The sequence below is a fragment of the Falco cherrug genome, chromosome 5 (genome assembly GCF_023634085.1).
Source record: "Falco cherrug isolate bFalChe1 chromosome 5, bFalChe1.pri, whole genome shotgun sequence".
NCBI classification, from domain to species: Eukaryota; Metazoa; Chordata; class Aves; order Falconiformes; family Falconidae; genus Falco; species Falco cherrug.
This window is the reverse complement of record NC_073701.1, coordinates 73,877,904-73,901,576: the sequence shown is the minus strand read 5'-3', so window position 1 is coordinate 73,901,576 and position 23,673 is coordinate 73,877,904. Positions and strand designations below refer to the sequence as shown.

The following is a 23,673-nucleotide window of genomic DNA, read 5'->3' as shown; positions in this document are numbered from 1 at the left end:
GAATGTGTATACAGGCACTATTTAGGCATGTGTACATTAGAATCACAGACACATTAGAACCCTAGACAGAGTTATGGTAGGTAAACTGACAGATATCAGCTGATAGTTGCCCATGGTGTTTGATCAAGATACTGGCATGTTCCCCTGGGGACACGAACTTTGGAATACATGATGTTCAATAAGACCTGGGTTGTGCAACTGTTGTTAAAGCAGTTTTTAGACACAGAAATACAGTGGAAAAATACTTCTCTGTTGCATGAAGGTGCAGTGCTGAGATGAGCATTTCAGTCTGCACATCCAAGACTTTTAGAGGGACTGCTCTGATATGGTCAGGATTTATCCTCAGAAAGGACATGGGCAGACAGGCTGAGAGCAAGCCTTAGGGAACAGAGGCAAAGTCCATGTTAGAGCCTGGCAGCTGAGAAGAGTAATTGTGAAAGACAGACTGGAGAAAAGCTAACTAAAAAACCACTAGCAGAACAGAGTGCAGCATGGAAGAAATGGTTGCCAGAAGCTGGAGGAACTGAGTGTTTATATGTCTGTAATCCTGTGGCTGTTACTACCCAGAGAGTCTTGGGAGTGTCTTCTGAATCCCCTCCAATACCATTTTGGGAATCTGATAAGTGACTATTGTTACTTTTTGCCTAAAACAAGGAAGCCGGAGTATAATTACATGGAGGGTGTGCGCTTCACCACAAACATGCCTGGGATGTTTCATGTTGTGACGGCATGTTTACAGTTCTGTAATCTTTATCCTATGTAATTTTAAGGATCGTTTTTAAACTGTAAACGCTAACGAGTGCCTTGACTTCTCAGAGCATAAGAAAGAGGGGATGGATACATTCCATTTTCTTTCTGGCTGTTGTGGGTTGGAAGGAAGGGCACAGTGTAAAGGAACCAATATACTGATGATTGCCTTAAACATTGTGTAGCACACAAATTCAAGCAGAACTGGTGCAAAGCTGTTCTGCTCAGATTGGAGAGGAGCTGAAATGAGATGCTGCTGCAAATTGAGCTGCTGTTGCCTAAACTGGTAACCACAAGGTTTTATAGGGTGTAACAGCTGTAGGTCTCATGAAGGCAAGACCCAGCTATCATTTCCTGGAAGAAACTTCTGTGGTAATGTAAGGAAACTGCTCACGTACACAGCAAGGGCTGCCTAAAGCTTTTGGGGGTGCTCACCCCTTGTGACCACCAATGAGGACCCCCTGAGTACATGCTGAGCTTCTACAGGCACAGACTACACCCGCCCTCCCTTTGTGTAAATGGGGGGGCATCCTCTTGAGAGCAAAAAAACCTGAATCTACAAAAGTTCAGGTGGGACCCCCACCAGCAAGACACCCAGGATGAAAATGAACCAATGGGGCGCCGCTGGATCCATGGGTGGTGATAACTCTTCTCCCCCCCACACCCACCCTCCCCCACACCCCCCTTTCTTTCTTTTTATTGAATAGCGACCAGATCTAAGTAAAAACATGTGGCACGGGACTTGCTTATGCAGTTAAAGTAATTGCCATTCGGCTATTGTGTCTAAACATGTGCCTTGTATTTTGTATTAATAAATCATAAAACTTGTTGGCTGATGTAATTTCACCTTAATTTGCTCTAAGGGTATCATGGACTTGGTTACTGGTCCCAAGGGGAGGGGAGTCATGCTAAATGACTCCCTTCATGTTGGGACACACAGCACCAGTTCCGGTAGCCCAACGTGGCTGCTTCGCCACTGAACCTGTCTGACTCTGCAGTCAGAGAAGTCTGAGCTGTTCCTGGCATCATCTCAGATCCTCTTTCAGTTATGGTGCAGGTAATTCAAGGACAAGGTTTACTTTTCCTTAACTGGCACATGTGCTTCTTTGTGTATGGGTGAAGCTGTTCAGTATTCATTTTCTTAGGAGTGGGAGGACTTCAAACAGAGTGCTGAATAACAGCTGGGCAGGGAAAAGATAATGGGCAGGAATACCATGGGCTTTACTGTTCTGGGGCTTTAGGAAGGAACACAAACAAGAACACATTACAGGATTAATTTACCAAACTTAAATTATTATTTATAATTAACCATTTCAGGTAAGATTTATCTGTGTACCAAAGAGCACTGATAAATCTGGCTTTCAGTTGCACCCAGCTCTTTGATTAACTGATAGCGCGAGAAGGTTATATACCGGGAATTCAGGCACAGGGAGAAGAAGGAAACAGGAGAAAAAAGAAAAGTATCAGGGGAGATTTGGGGAAACATAAATGATAATGGCAGGGGACAAGGACGTAACTGATGGAAAGCTGTAAATTCTGGAGGTGGGGAAAAAGATTAGAGGATAATCCAATGGGGGAGGAGACAGACTAAAGGAGATGCTTGGTGGAGGAGTGACTGCTGAGATGATAGGGTGGTAGGTGGGAGAGATATACAGAGAGCTGGAGGAGGGAGGAGATTCTTGGGGAGTAGTAAAAGGAAGCACATGTAGAAAGGAAGGCAGAAGGGAGCTCTGGCAACAAGCTGGAGGCTGCATCTGCGAAAGCCACACAGGAAGCAACCAACGAGTCTCCAAGAAGACCAAAGGTAGAACAACAGCAATTACATAAAAGAATAGGCCAGAAAATATCCAGATTAATGGAAATGTCAGGAATATTTTTCTCTTCTTCCTTTCCCTTTTTGTTTCATTTTCTGACTAACTTTAAAGAAGAACTGCATTGAAAAGCCAGGCAAGGAGGCTTGTGCCATGGGATGGCTCTTGAGTGTGGGATGTAGCTTTATAGCTCCTGTCATACTGACTCACCTCGGGGTCCTGTTAACCCTCTGGGACAGCTTTTATCTTAATTATGACAGGCCTTGGAAGACAGGCTTCTCACTGTTGCTATTTGCTGTAACTGTCTGGAAGGAGGTGCCTCCTATTCAAATAAAAAAAAATCAATACAGTGCTTAAAACTTTAATATTTTTTAAAAAGTATTTTAAACAGTTCATCACTGCTATGATAAAAGGATCTAGCAAAGGTCCAACAGGACAGGCAGATGAAGCAACAGCACTCTCACTTGGCTCAGATGCTCATTTAGATAACAAAGTACTGAACCAAAGCCTGTGGAAATCATTAGAAAGAGTCCTGTGGATCTGAGCATCTGTATTCACAGCTGTGATCCCTCATTCTGACCTGTCTCTGCCTTTTGTGTAAGTAAGTATAATAAGCCCAAATCTGAAGAGTTATCTCCAGTGTGAAACCCCTTACCTGGCTTCCAGTGTGTTGTAAGGATTAACTGGGATTAGATTGTGTTTGCAGAGTCATTGCAAGGAGCAAAGTCAATTAAGCTTGTTCTGGATCGGCAAGAGGGACCTGATACATTGCCTCCAAGTGCTGAGTTATTGCAGAGGATAAAGGATTCAGAGGCAGAGGCTGGTGTTGAAAGGATTTGTCAGAACTGGTCTTTCTTGCAAAGCATAAGTGTGAAAAAGTATTATCTTTGGCTCAGGGGTCTTATAATTCCTTATATACTTGAGACAGCTTGGCTACTAAGGAGTTTGAAAGGTCTGTGCAACTTTCTTTTTCTCTTTGTGGCTGATGAAAGATCAACTGACTCATAGGGCACTGGGTTGCTACAGCAACTTGATTTTTTCTGTCAATAAGGAGCTAACTTAGCAGGCTCTTCTGCAGCTCTCCAGCTCCTGGTGGCAAGGGTAGTAAGAGCAGCTCTCCCACCATACAGGTATGTGACCCTGCTCCTGGACTAAATGCAGTTTCTCAGCACATAGTTGGACATTGTATTTGTTTCTTGTGAGCATACTTTTGCATCCTATTGCTAGCAAAACGCTCTTATATGCTAGAATTATTAAAAGCAAAGACACATGCCATTCAGCCTCTATTTCTTGACTGTTACAACTCTAAGAGCCTGTTCACTAAAATTCAGAAAGAGTAAATATACTGATAATGAAAATTTTTCATTTCCATATTTATATCTTGATAGTATTTAATATATTGCTAATATTTCACTGTACATTGCAAATAGAAATGTATTCATATTTTAAACTGTAACAAGTGTATATAATCCTATGACTGTGAATTATTATCTTACATATAAAAATCTCTATATAAAGGATTATATACATTTATTATAAAAAGTAAATATGGATTAAGAGAAATATTAAGTGTATGGCTGATCATGGAATGTGTGTTTTGTAAGTGTATTATAAATGAACATCTGAAAATACTGTAGTAGTAAATTAGAGGAAAAGGCACATATGTGCATTTCTATGTAGATTTAAAATTATACTTTGTGTCCGATAAAGATGCTGATGTAACATTTCTTTAATTTTGATACAGAAATGCTGGGATCAACTCAATAAATATAGAATAGTCATGAAAATACTAATAACTTGTGCTGTCTTAGTGATCTGATTCTCGTTGACAACTGATACAATAACGATGATATTAACTTAGTGATTATTTAAAAAAAAAAAAAGCTCAGCAGAAATGTCCTTATAAAAAAATGTGTAGTCTGTAGTTGCCTAGTTTGGGGGAATTTTTTCTGTCCTCAAGTGAGACTTCAGAACCATTTATATAACTGGCATAACCAGGAAAGTGATCAGAAATGTAGGGTTTTATTCAGTTAAATTATTATGTTCTGGAACTACTTTCTGTGTAACTGATAGTTATATGCATATTTCTGTAACATGGTTTCATCTGAAAGAATAATGCACTATGTTAGCATCAGAAAATTACATGATCTGAAGAGTTCAGAGTATCTATTTGTTGTTGCCTACTTCATTCACTGCCAGTGCACAGAAATCACTTCTAGGACTTTTTCAACTGCTCTGTTCTTCAAAGTTAATGTTCCTTAATATGCAATAATACTACAAAATTTTTCCTAATTTCTTTAGAACTTCATCTGCTGCCAAGGTGTGTCTTGTGGCAAGGCTGATTTGATTTTTCAGTTTGGGTTGGGTTTTTCAGGGGGTGTGTGATCTATGCTTTATACTTTCATTGCAGTAATTAAATATATTCACAAGAAAAATATGAAAAAAAGAAAAATTCCTTTGTCACATACACAAGAGTAATACATTAGCACCTAAAGAAGAGGAAAGACATCCATTGGTGTAAAAAAAATGTATAATAGAGTTTTTGTGTAACAAAGTAGTTTCAAGAAAGCCTAGCTCACCAGATCCATGAGGATAGGGTATAAAAGGTGAAAAACTCCGCATCAGTTGGCACACATTTTCTTGAAACTAAGTATTGCTTCCTCACCCAGACTGGTAGGCAAAACCCACACAGTCTGTACCTTGACTGCCAGGTGGAAGGGAAAATCTGCTTTTCTGAAAGTGTTTCCATTAGGTCTGTGCTGCCGCTGCTGTAGTCTGTGATTTCCTCTTGAGGCAGAACTTTTAACCAGGAAGAGCTTTGGCCTGTACTCATCATCTCCAGATGATTTTCTATGTCTCCCTTTCTTTTGGAAGAAAATCTATGTCTTGCTGGCACAGTTCTGGATCCCTTGGTACTATCCCAACCACTGATTCTGATTCTCAAATTGGGGCTGGACAACTGTTCCAGGACATGGGGTTGGTTGAGCTTTCTTCTTGTGCTAGCCTGATATAAAGGAGGTTTCTTCTCATAGTAGACTCATGATTTGACTTTAATACCTGGTGTTGGAGGCTGAACTGAAGTCCCAGGGAAGATCTGCATGTTGCTCAGACCAAAGACATGGATCTGGAACATGTGAACTGAAAGAAAAGGGTGTCAGTCATTTGGCAAGTCTTCAACTCTTGAGAAGTCACCAAAAAGTTGACCTTAAACTTACCTCTTCATTAACTGGAAAAATCCCCTGTACGTGTGTTATTCTTAATTATTGCACAGACCAAATTATGGTGTAGCTGGTAGGCAAAAGCTGACATAAGGACTGCCCAGTCATTCATCAGTGCCACTGCCATTGTCTGGGGTGATTCATTATGGTGACGATTTCCCAACCAGGTATTGCACCAGTGAAAGAGTTTTGAATTACTCCATTATTCTGTGATTTCTGAGGCAAGAAGACTTTTGCAAGAAGTGGAATATATTCAAGTAGGGACAAGACTTATTAAATTTCTCTTGATTTTCAAAAGATGACTGCTTTCAAAAGTTTTCTCCCCTACCATTGGAGCCCCTTCTCTGTGCCCTGCTTTGGTTTCAGCGAGAAACATCTGTAGCGTTAACAGACTGACCCAGTCTACCTAAAGAGGTAATTATTATATTATATAATTACATAATAAATATTATTATACCTCTTTGCTGCTTCAGACTCACCCAGAAGCCTACATTATTACATTGCAGTTTCTGTATTGGGTTCAGCTCTATGAAGTTCCTTCCTATCTACATTCTGAGTGACTCTCACATGAACCTACAGAAGTGGAAGAATCAAAGTCCATTCTATCCCTGCCCATCTTGTGCTTTCTTCACCTGATTCCTCTGCTAAAATCACTTGAAAATAATTTTTAAAAGTGATTTTGAGGACTGAGAAAGGCAGAACTTTATGCATGCCACAGTCAGTGTGGAATTGCTCAGTCTATATTTCTGGGGAAAAAGTGAACTGAAGTAGCTGCTGGGTCTCCATCACCCATTTTTCCCTTAAAGAACCTAGTTACAGTTTGACAGAGAAGCTCATCACTGGCAGGAGCCAAATATATCACGCTGTTTCCACTGTACTGCTGCCAAGTTGGCTGGAGCCAATGGTATTTTAGGATGTTTTCCATATCGTCAGAACATAATGAAAATCACAAGGGACAGCACCTTAGGTCCTAACACTTCACACAGCTGGGAAAACTACAGCTGGGAGTCTTTAGTGGGTAATGAAGGAGCTATGCAGCAATTTGTAATGAGTCTTCCAAGCTCTTGTGATGAGAAATCAGGTATTAATGAATGTTTGGGAGGTTCTTTTCTCAGGGAGCTGAAGACTGCATGGTATGAGTGGTTGGAGTATGCCTCAGGGCATACACTGGAAAGCCTTGAAGGCCAGAATTTCTGCAGTAAAAATCTGTGATCTGAGGTGGGCCAAAAAAATGCTACACCTCATCTGCAATCTTTGGCCAAACTTTCCATTAATGTCAGGTTGTAAATATTTTGAAATTTTCTCATCACATTTTCTTCTTGCTTCAAGAACTTGTTTGCACTTACCAGAACCTTTTCTAGCTGTCCTGGTATTGTTGGTCTGGTGCATTGACAAGGGGGGGAGCTGAAAAACTTTTTTCGGGATTTTGAGTGGAGCTCCTCTAACATTAACCTTCTAAAAGTTAGAACTCTCATTTAAGTGAGTCGTTTAGAGCCTCTGTAGTTAAAGCAAAGACATCAGTGCCTCCAAAGGATATGATACATCCTTGCCTAAGACAAATATTTAAGGTAAATGGGGTGTGTTCACACCTCTCCATAGAGAGGAGAGGAAACCAGTTCATCTTCCTTAAGCCAGATTCCTACTTTTACTTGGATAAGTTTATTTGCCACAAATATTTGTAATTAACTTTAAACAATAAAATAATTTTTTCTATGAAACTATCTCTTCCTTTTCTTTTAGATCCTTAGAGCTGAAATATTAAAAGCAGAATGGAAACAACTGAAAAATCTTGATATTTCCTTCTTCTAAAGTGAGGTGACTACTTCTGCCATTTAATTCTGTTCTGTTCTGTGGCTTTTGGAAAACAAGGTGGTGCAAAATAGCAGTCACAGTGAGAATAGCTGAGACAAAGTGAACATACAATTTAGGGGAAAAATAGTTTTATATTATTATTTTTATAATTTATGAGTTATATATTCAAGTTCTTTATAGGCAGTACTTGAAGATAGGCCATATTCACTCTAGGGGAGACTCTTACGCAATAGAAGTGAAATAAATTGTTGAGGCTGGTCTGGGTGGATAGCTCATGTGCTGCTTCTTATGTATTATGTGATGACATGATGCACAGAAGGTTTTAGCTTCCATAGGAAATCAAACTACCTTTCCTGAATACAAATTTTCACTCCCTGTAAAGGAACACCTCCTAGTACCTCCAATACACAGCGAGGGGCAGAAGTCTCACCCAGCTGGTGGCATATTGCACACTTTCTTCTGTAGATGATTCATCTTCATCATTTTCCTCAGTAGAACTAAGTGCACATGAGTGAATATGAGTGTGTTGAATCAGAAAAAGCTTATCTGGGGACAGGAATCACATGTTCGTATTATTTGTGGTTTTTTGAATGATTTAAATCTTTCACTACTGAGGAAGAAATAACTGTTCTTGTGGGACAATAACTCTGGAGAAGCCAGAAGTCCACTGAGTGGTGGCAACAGGATTTTGGTTAGGGAGCGCAGAAGCCGCATAAGATGATGTTAATAGAATAAGTTAGGTAAACAATAAATTCATGTTTTTACTTACCACAGAAAGCAGATAAACATAATTCCTCACACCTTTATTTCAAAATAGGAAGAGTACCTAGAAGATGATAGAAAATCATGTGCTGAATGCTAAGAACATTGATGTAACCTTCTGCCCCAGGGCTTGGCACTTTACCTAACAACTAGAAAGTTGGTTTTGGTGGTGGTTGTTTTTTTTTTGTAAAGTTAGTGTCCTTTGAAAAACTCAGAGGGTGCAAAAGTAGGGACATGAGTTTCCTGGAGTTTTCTAACCTCAGCTAACATCTACTAACATCTCCATGTCTGACAAGGGATTAATGTTAAGATTAGTTTTTACAAGCTTCCTAATAGGCCCATGAAGAAAAACTCTGTGAGTGCCCTGACTGTGGAAACTAGGAAATATAAAATCATGCTGTGTGTTGTGACCTGACAGACTTCCCACCTGCTGTCCAGAGCGGGGAATCTGCTTTGCTGATCATAGACCTGGGCGGTGCAAACACACACTAGGACTCACCCTGTAATTAATATGATTACTTTAATAAACACCATATATCAATACCCACAAGCAAACTACTATCCCTGTTGATATGAAGGAGGTAGTGATCATATGTTGGTCACCCTTGACAGGATTGCAATAAACAACACACAGAAAGGTAAAGGAATAGACTACAGAGTTGATCAACACATTACAGTAAGCTACAAGCGGGAAAAGTAAATAGATGTATGGCCTGCTCAGAGGGAAAGCGTCGTGTGACGGTTATAAGGGATCTCAGGCCAGCTGAGAAGGAGCTCCGTAGAGCACTCTCTGAGCTGAGATTTTACACCCTTACAGTCACATAGCCTTTTTGTATGGATAACTTTGATAGGCAAGCCTTTTTTATCAGTTCAGACACAACACGGGGGTGTTACAACAGCTCCCCTTTAGCCAATAGTTTTTTATCTTTGGGATTTGTTCCCTTTGAGATGGAGGATGTGAGTGAGGTGTTGCTATCACATGTGCACAGTAGGGATGGAGGGCCTCAGAAAGGACAAACTACCCAGCCTATGCCCAGTCCTGCTCCTCTCTATGGATGGCTTCAATGGCTGTTTTCCTTCTTCAGCACACTTCTTCTTTGTTGTTTCTTTCCAAACAACAGCTTGAACCTTACACCGTGCTGTACTGTACATCAGAGAATTCCCACAGGAATGTGGGAACATTTATACTGGCAACCTTAAAATTCAAATTACATGTACCATAAATGTATATCACCCCCTGATGGAAGGGATCTTAATGTAAAAAAAAAAAAAAGGGGGAGGCACTGTGTGTTTAGGAATCTCATGGCATACAGAAAGATGATAATTTTATTTATTTGTTCCCTCAGTGTTTATAAAGCATGCCAAACACAGTGATTTCCAAAAGGCCCTGCTATGACATGTCTAGAAAAGCCAGGAATCCCGCTCATCTCTACAACATTTTCTTGTCAGTAGTATGTTTATTCCAGGAAATGTGGGAGCACTCCATTTGGAGTTAACAACTACATTTGTCTTTTTCTGAAGTTTTTCCCTGAAGTTTTCTGTGTCTTCATGAGGCATGTGAGAGTTCATTTACCCTACTTCTCTTTCTTGACAATGTCTCCTTGTGGGTTACTTTTGTCTGTTGCTGCACTGCTGGGGACTCCAATGAAGAACATATTTTTTTTGCTTTTTCTGTCATCATTCTGTTGCTGTGTGTCTCTGTATTTTCTCCCCTACAACCTCTGGACTCTGATATAAAGCCAGAGAACACAGAAGGATCATTAGGTACTTATGGTTTGGTTTATTGTGTTTTGTTTTTAAGAAACAGAAATTAGTGATATCCAAAAAGTGCACAACTTCTCCCTTAGCTTCAAATCCTTTTAGCTGGTTTCTGCAGTTGAACCTGGCAGTCCTCATTCCATTGCCAAGCACTGCCTGCAGAAGAGATTTTGCTTATATATGGCAACAATGACATATCATAAGTCACAAAATTAGCCGATACAGTTCAGTATGTATAAATCGAAAACTGAGCTTCATTACATTTGCATTAACACCTTTAGGATTCCAACAAAAAGACAGCAGTAGACATTTTCCTCCATTATTTGAAATGGTGCACACTGAATCCCACACACTGCAAACAGGGAAAATGAGCATAGTAGGGAACATGTCCACGGGCAGGTGTGACTAACTGGAATGATTTCCTCTTAGAAGAGAGAAATCAGCAGTGAAGAGGGCAGGCATTCTGGGAGGAAAGCTGAGGCATCCCAAACAAAAGCATCCTCAGGAGAGTGTTGTACAAGGAATGTCCAATAGAAATAATTAACAAGAATATTTGTAAAAGTAGTGCATAGGAACCGTAGTGTGGAGGACTGTTTCCTTCAGCAGTTAAACCCCAGTCATTAATCAGAGAATAGAGAAAAGCAAATTTACTCCACTTTTCAAGAATGTGAAACTGGAGTTAGTCAGGGTCACTCGCTTCCCCTGGCAGCAAGTCTTGCACAAAGACTGTCATACAGCTTGCTTTCAAAGGGCCAGGCTCACTTTCAGTCTTGCTTTCACTACTAGGAGATAAAATCATAGACTCATTAATGTTCATCTATCTTAGATTTACTTAGCAGAAGTAGATTAGAAGAAAGAAACTTCTTCCACAAAAGCTTAATTTTCAAATAGGGCAATATCAAAAACAGAACAGTAAACAGTCAGTCAAAACACGTAGCAAGTTCTAAACATGTGGATCACAAACTATTCAGTGCTATATCCTGAAAGTCTGGACCTATGAATCTATTTTTAGGAATGTTTTCTCTGTTATAATGTAATAAATCACTCCCTCTTGCTGTTGCCAGAATAATCTTTTAAAACAATGAATTCATTTAATTCACCTGGAATGAGGAGATATTTAAACAATATTTGTGCAAAAGCTTGCCAAACTGATTATTGTTAATTATTGATAGACACTGTGCTGGGATAACTCTTTGGTCTACACAGATGTCAGCATAAAAATATCTGATTTTTAGATATATTAAGAAAAAGAAGCTTCTGGGATGATGTTCATTGAACATTCATTAAAAGAGGAAGAAGCTTAGTGCTTTGTGAGGAAATGTTGTAATCCAGTCTGTGAAAAAAATACCCTTTAAAAATATTCTGATGTTTCCTGATCTTTATTACTTGAAAATATACTATCACAATGATTAAGCTGCAAAGGCATTTAGCCTGCATCTAGTAAGGCTTTATTTATACAGCAGAGCATGCTATATAGCAAAGAATATTTGAAAATAGTGTGTCTTAAAGAAGGTGTCAGGAACTGGTTAGTCATAACTTGCTAATACGAGCAGTTTTAAAGCAAATGGATATTAGAGAAGTGACCAGGAACCAAATAAGTAAGTTACCCTTTTTTGTCCTTGACCTTTGACTCACTTGGATCAAAATTTGAAAAAGATTGCAGCTGCTAAGTATATTACCACGAGATGTAGGTAGTGGCTTTTAGTCAGACTGTAAAAATAACCGCCCCCCAGCACCAATACAACTTAACTTTTTCTTCTGGCAAAAAGATAAAGAGGGAACTGACGTCTCTTGGAATATATAAAACACTCCCTTGGAGTTTAGAGGCTGTGAGCTTGGTGGGGAGATTTAGCTGCTTGTCTTCTCGTAACTTGATGCAAGTCATGTGTTAAGTACTTGTCCCTTCAGCTGCAAATTCAGTTGCCCTTATTCAAGGTGAGTCATACGATACAATGTTTAAAATCAGAGGGTTTTTCTCAGAAATACTTTTAAAATCAGTTGGTGGAAAGCTCTTGAAACTCTTTATTTGTGATATAAAGTGGTAGGATTTAGCAAAGCTGTTTGCAAAACACAGCGAAACTTTACATGTATTAGTGACATGCTTTATTACTGTGTTAGCAATGGTATTTTATGTTCAGTATTGCAGGCTTTCCCAATTGCATTCTGTCTTTTGATATCTACTATTCTTGAAACTACAGTTCTGGAGTCATGTGAATTTATAAGAAATGCTTCTTTTCAATGTGATATTTGTAGCATTTAATATTGCAGATAAACCCCTCAAAATTACAATTTCAAAGTATGACAAAGATAAAAAAAAAAAAAAAAAAGCAGAAATAGCCTCTTCCCTGCAGAAGTATCTTTTAATGGTTTCAGTATTTTTAATCTCACCATCTGACCTTGGAGAAACTGGAATTATGTTTAAAGAAACACCATGCTTTTGGGTGGAAACTCTTAATAGAATTTTGAAAAACCATTTTAATTTTCACTATACACACTGCTGCTTTCCCATGCAGCTGCTCTTACTCGGGGCACTAAACAATTCTGTCAGAACTGAAGTAGTGCCATGTCAAGGAATGTTTAAATATTACTATTAGAACTGGAGAAATCTTTAAGAAAATACAGATAATCTTTGATTTTTAAGGGTTTGATTTAAACTGGCATGCACAGAAGTTTAAGTTAAGTTAGGAAGAAAAAGTTTAATAATATTTTGCATCTTTTCTCCTATTCAGTTGCTTATAAATTGCCTTTTCAGAGTCCAAATGGACCATTTCCATCATCAGCATTCTATTAAGGACATTTGAAACAATATTAAAAAATACATACTCAGCACTCTAGAATGAGGTGAATATTTTTACCAATTCTGTAGTCAAATCTAAGTTTAAAAGATAGTACAGTTTCATAGACAATATCTAATTTTGTTATGGTACTTTGTATTCTGCATAAGGTAAATATTTTTTTTCCTGAATGTGAATTCCCGGACACAACTGCGTTCTTACTGGAAATTTCTACTTTAGTCTTCATATTTTACCTTCAGTTCTGATAGATGAGAACAGCTTGGTGACCTTTATGTGAAATTTAGTGTCATGTTGTGAGTGCTCTTCATTGCAGTTGTGTAATGGATAATTTGAATTGCATAAATTGAGATATGTCTAGACTGCAATTGCATTGTGTTTGGTAGGAGAAGGGTGAGTACTTTACAGTTTGCAAAAGCTCAGTATGGACACAATTTATTAGCAGCCAGTTGCTTTCCAGTTGTTTATTGCTAGTGCTCATGAGAAATACTTAGTCTGCCTAACAGAAAAAGAAATCCCTTGGAACAGCTTGTAGAAACTTGGATGGAAATGTATTTTGGTGTAAGGTGTATTTCTGTTGAATTTGAAAAGCTTCAGAATGTAAACCAAGAAAAAAATGTCTGACAATAAAAGCCTTTTTTAAACACTCATGGAAGAGATAATTTCCACTTTAAAATTTAAAATATGTCTTTACACACTGTAAAAATATCTACCGGAATAGATAGGGTTGGAGGGAAAAATCAACTTGAAATACATTTCACAATTTGATTTCACTGAGAATTTCTGCTTCTTAGATTTGCTACACTGTGTAACAGCAATAAGGTTTTAAAATCCTCACACCACTTATCCAATGAGTTGCACAGCCATATCACAGTATTGCAGTGCTATTTCTGCCAGACTAAAGATCCTGATCTGAACTTATCTACAAAGATATGAGAGTTTGCCCTAGTGACGTTAATGTGAAAGTTCTTCAGGTCAAATGAATTTGTAACTCAAGTTAGCTTTGAAATTTGATCTTAGCCACATTATGCATCCATCCACTCTGTCAAAGAGCCTTTAATAACCTTGTGTTTTTATAATTCAGTCAAGTAGTCTATCAGTTATCTTTGTGAAAAGTGCAAAAAGTTGCAGGAAAAGTTTGGGGAAATGGATTTTTTTCTTAATGTTACCCCTTTGGTGAGTTTCTATTTCTGCTCTGTGCAAAGGCACAGAGTAACAGAGCTGGTAGAGAGGAAAGCGACTAAGTAAACCTGCAGTTCAAATAAGTTGTACTTCCTCCAGCACAAAAACCAGGTCTACAGCTGTAAATGGACTTCTCAGTCCCTTGTGAAATAAAGACAAAAACTTTAGCCAAATCTGGTTTCTTCCTGGGTGCCTTGTGTGTGCAGGTAAAGCAATCAAAGGGTGAAGTTCTGATGTGGGAGCCACAAAGAATGACCTGGTGGCAGGTGGGTGGATGGGATGACTTTTATAGGAAGGATATTTTTCTGAGATCATAAGTAGCCTTTTGGTTGTTCTGCTCACAAGTATCCAAGGGGAAATTATTAAATTTGTGCCAAATGAGTGCAAATGTACAGAAATAGTCATTGTCAATGACAAGGGAACCATAAACTGCTGCTAGTGCAAAGGCAGGCAAAATGAGAGTTTCCAATGCAGGTAAAAGGATCAGTCTAGACTCAGGTACGGACACAATATGATTGTGAGTTTGGGAGGATGTGGGAGGACACATCATTAGGCTGCTGACCGTGGTACCTCATATATCAGTGCAGGCTGTATGTGTTCTTTTTTTGAATAAAAGGACCTCATAACTGCGTTTATGAAAACATCTATTCCTACATCTGATATACTATTTAGAAACCCATGAAGATTTTTTTGACCCTTTAATCCTCATGAGCAAACTGGGAATTCAAGTTGAGTTATTCTTTCACTCCATCCTGCTCTTTTCCTTTGCTCTCTGTGTTTGGCCTTGAATGCATGATTGACTCTGTAACTAATACCTGCCTTAAAATGATCACAACATGTTAACGAACAGAAATTGGTCAGAACAAAAAGAATATGGACAATGGCATCCAAAACACAAAACAGTAGATCTTCTGTTAGTTGAGGGTCTAAAGCAAATAAACATGCAAATTCAGTGGATGTGAGTAATTCCTGAGCAAGAACAAATTGCAAATTAGACAGCTCTTTGTCTTAGTTATTCACAAACAGTAGCAAATAGAAAAATTATCACTGGGAGCTTATATTTTACCATATCTCAGCACTGGTATCATTCTGATTTTCTTTACAACAGTCTCACTAGGTGCCAGACCTTGACATACTAGCACATATTATCAGCAACTGTTTTCCAATGAGCAACTGCAGACATATTATTTTTTTTCTGATCTTGAAGTATCAGGTATTACATCTTTCAAAAATCAAAATCTAGAATCATTTCAAGAGGTCTGCGTTTCTGTAAGGCAACTGGAATTGATGAAACTAGGTGATGGTAAGAATGCAACTCTAAAAAGAAAATCCAGTCATACCTTTGACTTCAGGTTGTGAAACAAAGTTTTATCCTTTCAGGAGCAGATTGTGTACTGACAAAGATCTGGAAAGGCAGGCTTCTTGTAGGTGCCTTCTATTATGGGCTGCCATTCCACACCAAGGTGCTGATGGACCTTGAGGATTTCCTTACTCGTGTAATACAGAAACAGCCTGGGTAGCTCACACTGAAACTCTTGGGTTTGCCTGAAGTGGGAGCCATGGGCATTGCAGACTGTAAAAAATGCAGAGGGCTAGAGTGTTCTCCTTTGGCACAGAGATTTTGGAGAAGGTGCGTGCCTCAGGAAGTGTCAGCTGAACAATAATTATGTCAGTTTGCTCTAATGCAACAGAGAAAAAAAAAAAAGATAATGATATGTCACAAACAACTAGCTTGCCAAAAGTACACACAACTGTTTGTTTTTTTTTTTTCTTTCTTTCTTTGCATTTTGGCACTGGCTGCCACTGGCTGGCTAGTTTTGGCATGTCGTCTTCCTACCTGCTTCACCTCATGCACTTTGCACTTTGAGCTTTGGAATGTGATTTTTTCGTTCACTCTCTCCTTATATTAACAGCTTCTCTCAGGAAGATCAGTGAGTCTGTTGGGACCAAGAAGGGAGAAAAAAGCATCAGGCCTTGCAGCAAGTATATTTTTACCCTGTCTGCCTGCACCCTGACAAAGGAGAGGAATGGGCTGTAACATAAACTGTGGACTTCTCACTGGGGCCATCATCGGTGCTGTGCTGGCTATCCTTGGAGGAGTTCTGATACCAGTTGGAGATAATCTTATAGGCAAAGCAATAGAAAAGGTACTTTTTAAAAACTTCTTAAAGTCAATATGGTTTGTGGTTATTGAATATTCATTATTTGTAAGTCTTGTGCTCTGTTTCTGCTTTTTCCCTTTTTGTTTTCTTTATTAAACCTAGGTTTTGTAACATATGCAATGGAAAATTTCCTGGGAATAGATGCTGCAGCAATATTTTTTAAACATATTACTTCCATGTTTACTTGCTTCCTTTCTTTCATGCTCCACATGACAAGCAAAAATTTTGTTTTCAAGTTGTGTTTTCAGTAATGTCATTTAGAAGTAATCATTTTGTATTTTTATTTTAATTATGATTGTTTCTATTTTATTTATTTTTTACCCATGATGGCCCACTTATTTATTTTTCTGCATTCTTTTCTTATTTTGGTGCCCACTCCATGCACTTATATGTATGTACTGCAAATAAACTAGACAAACTTCTGATGCAGAATCTAAATCTACACTTAGATGCACTCAGCTCACATTCTGTGAATATACAATCCAAGTCAATATGCCTCACAAGGCTGCAGGATCTGATCATATACACCTCCTTATTGAAGGAGTGAGAAGAGTAACTGAAGTGTAGTGGACTTAGCAGTCACAATTTTTTTCTTTTTTTTTTTTTTTTTAGATTTTTTTGTCTTTAAAATCTAATTGTGTCTTTAAAGAGAAATGAAAAGTTAATTTGTTAAATATTCAGGGAAAACAGTGTATAGCTGAGGATCTAAATCACAGAGTAATTTAGAGTGAAAGACCATGGAAGCCCTGGGGTGTCCACCATGGAGACATGGAGTCTCCTTGGGGTCACTGCAGCCAAGGCGGGCTCTCCTACAGTTAAAAATCCAGAAACCTTAAGGTCTTTGGCTGATGATTAGTCCTCCAAATAATCTGCTGTGGCACTGAAGACTGTGGAGATCTTGGAGACATGTATTCAAAGACTGTTCTGGAAGCCTGCCCTTAACTCAATGGCTATTGAAGTTAGTTGAGGAGGTGGATGCCTGAAATTTCAGAAAATGTAGCCTTGCCTAGATTCTAGCATCACTTTTTTAAAAAACTGAAAAAAATGGTTTCTACATACCATTTTAATTTCGTTAGCAAACTCAGTGAAAACCTAACTGTAGAGGAATTTTCCAATTCTTGTATTTTTCATGAAATTTTCAGATTTATGGAGAATAAAGAAATAATTCTTCACTAGATAATGTCACACTCACCTTGCAACATTTTACAAAAAAAGTCATACTCTATATTTGCAAATAATTTTAATTGTTTGACATATTGAAGAAAAGGCAGGTTTTCTAAAAAGCACGTGATTTTATAAATGTGTATCTCCTTATATTAAATATTTACTTCGAGTTATTCCAGAGTGTTGACTTATGCCATTAAATATTTTCAAAGCAAATTACACATATTAGCAATGTTATGTGTTCATGTTTACTTATAATGAACCAGTTATACAGCATGGTTTGCAAATGTCTACATATGAAATTATACCTGGATGAGTTCTTAGTGGTAAAATATTAGACAGAGTAATTTTTTCCTCAACCTCTTTATAATTTTCTGGATTGTGATCATGTTTCAGATGCTTGTAGCTATTTCAGGGCAGCTTGACTGATGTATATAAAAAGGAATATTTCCATACCAGTATTCATATAAAACATAAAAGATTAAATTTGTAGAGGTCTTATATATTTAAGTAAATGGATACTTCCTTTCTTAAGTACAAATCATACTAGATTTTTTTCTGTTTAGCATTCTGACTATCCGGTGAGACCATGAGACTCTTAAACCAATTTCTTTTCAGAAAAGATATGCCAAGGTACAACATCTGAAATATGTGATCATTTCAGCAGATGCTCAAAAGTGATTTGAATCTAACTAATTGTGATTTACTTGTGTCGATGGCTATTAAGAAAAACAAATATTTGTTAAACACTGCAGTTATATTTAAGATAAATATAGAGCTGGCTGGAAAGCAAACAGGTCTGCTGAGGAGACCATACTAAAAGTACATTTTTTCTGAAATCTTTCAACTTTTGGAAATGTCATTTTTCAAGGAAATGTTTGGTAAAAACAGATCAGTTTCAATGACAATTTTATTTGGAATTTCTTAAGCATAGAGACTCTAGGACAGGAAAAAACTAATGAGCAAGATGTTTTCTCAGATACGGCCTGTAGGAATTTATATTTCCATTTGGATTCATATAAGGCAAAGCCAGAACTTAAGTCCCTCACCCGCTGTGTGAAAACAAATTTCAAAATGTCATATTTTGATGAAAGGGAAAAACTGTTTCAGATACTACCAGTATAAGTAAAATCATGTCTTAAATTCTGCGTGGTCCTTGAAAAAAGACCCCTAGGTGTTCCTCTGCATATTTTATCTTGGAGTAAATCCCAGTTCTTTGCACAAGTTGACAGAAACACAGTAAAACCAAACATATTTCTAGGGGAAAGGAATGTTGCTGTAAACTGTTATTGCTGGGTTAGAGAAATGGATGATTTATTTTTCTCCTGAACGAATAGCTTTAGGACACTTCACACTATAACAACTCAAAATATCTTAAATTAACTTGTTATCAAGGTCTGGTCAAACCGCACTATCATCAGTTTGTTCTGAAGCAAGTCCAGCTGAACTTTTAGAATCTCCCAATAAATAAATAAATAAATAAACTTTAATTAAAAAATCAATGCCATCAATAGTTCTTACCATTTTGATAGCAGCTGAAGCCTGAGCATGCTTCCCTTAAGCACACATCTTGGCAGCTGACCAAACCCTATCAGCCCCATTTCTCCTTTATTGCAGTCATTGAGAGATTAGCCTGAGTAAACATTTTGCTGAAAGGCTGCATACTCTTGTTGCAGCAAAGAGAAATCATCTGCATGTGTACAGACAATCTCAGGTGCCCTTAGAAATTTGATAGAGACTGTCAGGGTATTGGCTATTATTTCCTAGCAGGCAGGTGCTGTTCTCCATCCATGAACAGTCCATGGGTGGATAACTCAAAGTCCACGTAACATGGAACATCAAGATGTCACCTCTTCGCATCTTCTTGTTTATTAACAGACATCTGTGCTTCAACACAAAACACATCGCTATGTTTTCTAACCTCAGACTGCCTCACCAGATCTTTTTTGGATAAATTGTTTCCACTCCTGCCTCCAGCAGGGTGGCAGGGTTTTAAAGAATTACAGCATTATATGTATTTTCTGAATCCTTTTAGAGGCCTTTTAAAAGAAACTGTCACTGGAAGAGCACAGTCAAAACGACACCACCAGCACCAGCATCTTGGCAGGGATCCACTGAACAAGAGTAGTGCTAAGCTATTTTAGCTCTGATACTATTCAGGGAAAGGAGACTTCCCCCTTAAAAGTTGCCTGTGGTTTCAGTACCGAAGGGCAAAAATCCTAGTTTTCCCAAACAATGAATCTATCCACAGGGAATAAATGCCTTTCCATGAAGGTCTTAAGGGTTTAGAAAACTGCCCTTGGTACAGTTAGGATTGAAGCATGAAAGTTTCAGAGTTCTTTACAAAAAACATTTTGTTTGAGGCTATCAAAATCTACCTTTTTAACTGACTCCACACATTTCATTGCACGTTATCATGTCTATCATCATTGTTATTAGACATTGCCATATCTAACATTAAAAAAATCTAGTACTAAAAAAATCAACAGGAAAGGTGAATTCAAAACAACAAATCAGAAAGCTTGCAGCCAATATTGTTGAAAGGAGATATTTTGACATTGCTCAATTACCACCTTTTGCCTTTCCCTCTTTTAAAACAATATTATTTATTTAGGAAAAAATCCCATCATTTCAGTTATGATAAAAAATTTTGGTTGGTTTTTTTTCCCAGCTAATCAGCCTTTTTCCTCAGCTATATCTAGCCCTCAAAGCCCTTGGTAACTGATTAATTTGCCATAAAAATCTTTATCACCACTTCTTTAGGAGAGTTTGCTTTCTACCTTAGGTAGGAGCTTAACAGGAGTCACATAATGTTACTTAATATGTTGAATTCCGGATAAATTGATAATGCAGAATGGTGTATGATATGTCACAATACCTTAGTGCTGCACTCTTTCTATAGAGTTCTCAAAGTTAGCCTCTCCTATTTTTAGAAATAAAGCTATGAATTTTAGGTATTATTATGTTTAGCCTTCTGTCTCTCTACATACCTGTTATCTATGATTGTCCAGTTTGTGTCTCCTCAGCTACTGGAGGCATACAAAACAATTCTAATTTAAAATTGTTTGTGACATTCATATGGCACTTCTTCTAAACTAATGAAGCTAAAGTAACTGCTGGCTCTCAGCAGAACATGAGTGATCCAATCACACATATTCCAGCATTATCAATGATAAACTTAAATAGCTTCCATAATTTTTTATGATCAGGGACTGAAAAAGGACTGGAAGTTTTGATCCAACAGAGCCTGCCAAAAAAACCTGATAATAAGCTAATAATCATCACTCAAGAAGTAATAAATGGCTATTTGTACTTTCAGCTGCAAAATGGAAGAAGATTATTTGCTTTCCTGGAACTTAACTTACTCAGTTTTACAGAATTGTATTGTTTGTTTCCTCCAGTTTTATGTATGCAGACCAACACGTAAAACACATAGATGTAAACTCCCAGAAAATGGCATCTTTTGTCTATCTGGCCAGATCCTTTGTCAAGAAAGCAACTGCATCTTACATTTTGTATTTCTTCATCAGTAATCATGATGGCTGAATTCAGTGTAAAACACCAAAGTACAGAAGCTTCCATTGCTGACTGCTCAGCATTTCTTGAGTTTATGTATTGCCAGTTGATGCACCACAAGTGGGGGAAAAATTGTGTCAGAAACAAAAGAGGATAAAGTCCCCATTGTTTTCACTCTCAGTCTTGCACATTTAGGTCACGAGATGAACTTGACTGTGTAGCAATTATATACTGTATAGCTACTTTTCCTAACAGTAATTAATTATTGCATAAGATACTAGAGCTCATGTATGTTGACTAGGGAGTTTCATAGTATCAATTGCAAATTAGTAGTTTCCCAAATTGCCCTACCTTTCGTAATATCACAAAGCATGGCAGTGTTACCAGGGGGATATAAAAGTGACCAGCCATAGAGAGGGGTAATATTTAGGGCTGGCCTCACCAGTGATCAGTCAGCTAAAATCCAAGGGCTTGCTGGTGTGTGGATATTAGTTTCATTATATGAAGACATGAATAAGGACAGAGCTCTAGATTTTCTTCAGCTTTAAGCCACCATTGGCATTCTTGAAGTATGTGACAGGGAATCATACACACTTCCTTTGTGGGAGAAATGTTATTAACAATAGTGGCTGAATGCCACCAGATATAATGGTCTTGCTCCCTTCCTCCCCCTCCCTCTTTTGCCCTGCTGCTTCACTTATTTTAACTCTGTTATCTGATCCTTCCCCCTATACAGACCACTGAGCCAAGTGGCTCGCTCGCTCACTGGTAGAAAGGTAACCCAGCTGGGGGGCGGGGGGGGAAGGGGGCAGTAAAAAGAACACCCCCCCAAAACAAACCAAAAAAACCCCAAACCAAGGAAGAACAAATAATCTTCCTCCAGTCTGGCAGGCAGGAACAGCTCCCTGAGGAATGAGAGCTGGCACATGGGAAGGGGGAAGCGTGTGTATCAGTGACCAAGGGGCTGCAGGTGCCAGCTTGCCCCTTTGGCTGCAGCACTGTCAGGTTGTATCAGCTGTCCCCTTGAAGCATCCCCTAAGAGTGTCCACGGTGGCATCAGCACAGAGAAAATGGTGGGCTGAAAATCCACATAGTAACTCATTGTGACCTGGCTGTCCCATGTATTCAGTTTCCATGGTCCTCTTTGTACCAATGCCCAAAGTAATTTTTCTCTTTTGGCATTTCCTAAGGGTACAATATGCATATAGTAGTTATTCTTGCATGAAAAATAAAGGACAGCCACGCCCACCTCTTTAGCTGGACAGTGAATTTGTTCTAGATTGATAAAAGAGTACATAGTATAATGAAGTGCAGCAAGGAGCAGTACAGAAAGTACATGAAAAGGCTTGTGTCTCATAGCCTGCAGTCTCAGTCTGCATGGAAAGTTGTCCTGGTTGTGCTAAAAAGTCCTGCATAAGTCTCAGCTTTTCCTGCAATACCGGAGAGAGGTTTAGCGGCAAAGATCCACTCTTTGGAAAAAAACAAGGTCGTTTATAAGGAGAAAGCTGTGAGGAAGCATGTTCCTTATATTCTTCCAGGTCAATCACAGAGATGTGGTCATTGCAGAATAACCAGTTTTCAAAGTGCCCAAAATGTCTAAAGCTGGAGGCAGGCTGGGGACTATTTCTGTGCCTCTCCAAGATGGGAGGAGAGATCCTATGGCTCAGGTACTCTGAGCAAACTGCAGTGGCAGAGTCAGCATATCGTTCTGTGCTATCATAACCCTTAGCAAAGGGTTATAAGGGGAGGGAGGAATGGACAGATGTGAAAACTTCTTTTAAGAAGTAACTAACACTACTTTAAAATCTGTTGTCACAAGGTTGAAACTTCTCTGTTCATCTCTGTGCCTATTTGTTGTTGAATTCTAGAGAGATTAGTTTGTCCTCTTGGGCATATAGCTGCCAGCTTAACCACTTCTCTACCAGTTACACAGAGGTAGGAGGTCAAATCCTGGCATCTGTCCCCATCCCAGGACCCTGCTGCATACAGATCACAGGCAGACTGCGTAGAAGTTGCACCTTTCTTAATATCAGCCTGCTTCTCCCAGATCCTTTGAGCAATCCTCTGTGGAAACTGAAAAGGTGATTTCAAAATCATGTAAGCTTTTCTCTTTGCCAGGGACATGGTCTGCCCCATGCGAGATCACAGCTGTTGATAGGCTTTGGCCTCCTGAGGTTTGCAAAACAAGGCTGAAGAGAATTTTAACTGTCAGGTCTGAGTGCAAGCCCTCAAGATGATAACACATTTGCTACAGCAACTTTCCTTCCCCGCTCACACAAACGCACATAAATTATAGCAGCTATTCAACCAGCAAGCCCTGTGCTTCACACCACAAGCAAGGCATTTGCAACCCCACCATACAAACAGGCTTTCCATAGACAAAACTCTGACTATGTTATGAGTTCTTCAAGATATGGTATTAATTTCTAATTGCAGTGTTCTTAATCGGTAATTTGTTTTTTTGGTTTGTTTTTTTTTTTTTTTTTTTTTTATGGTGCTTGCTAAGCAAACTCTAGAGGGCAGAAATTTAAGCTAGAAAGAAAATCTAGTAAACTGTAATTTAAAATGTCTTTTCATGCTCTCTGGGGGGATTCCAGCCTTTTAATTCCTGAGACTCTGTGAGCTGTGCAAATTAATCAATTAATATTGCACCACGCTAATAAAAAAGCATTTCATATATTATAGCCAGGGTGCCTAGATTTTTTTTTTCTGTTGAGAATTTTTTTCTGAATTTTTACCACTAAGGGAA

The 23,673-nt window shown here is 38.5% G+C and overlaps 1 protein-coding gene across 4 annotated transcripts in view; it reads left to right on the top strand.

Moving 5' to 3' along the window:
* Positions 1 to 2,394: 2,394 nt before the first annotated feature.
* Positions 2,395 to 23,673, top strand: part of CD36 (CD36 molecule) — a 39,054-nt gene continuing 17,775 nt past the window's right edge. For 2 of the 4 annotated variants that reach the window (XM_005443450.3, XM_027811435.2), the window contains exons 1-2: positions 11,885 to 12,043; positions 15,996 to 16,229. In XM_005443450.3, coding sequence (XP_005443507.2) covers positions 16,110 to 16,229 — 120 coding nt within the window. In that variant the 5' untranslated portion in view covers positions 11,885 to 12,043; positions 15,996 to 16,109. Of the gene's footprint in view, positions 2,552 to 3,542; positions 3,689 to 11,884; positions 12,044 to 15,995; positions 16,230 to 23,673 lie in introns of those variants that run through there. The other 2 variants (XM_027811433.2, XM_027811434.2) reach the window with 2 other exon arrangements.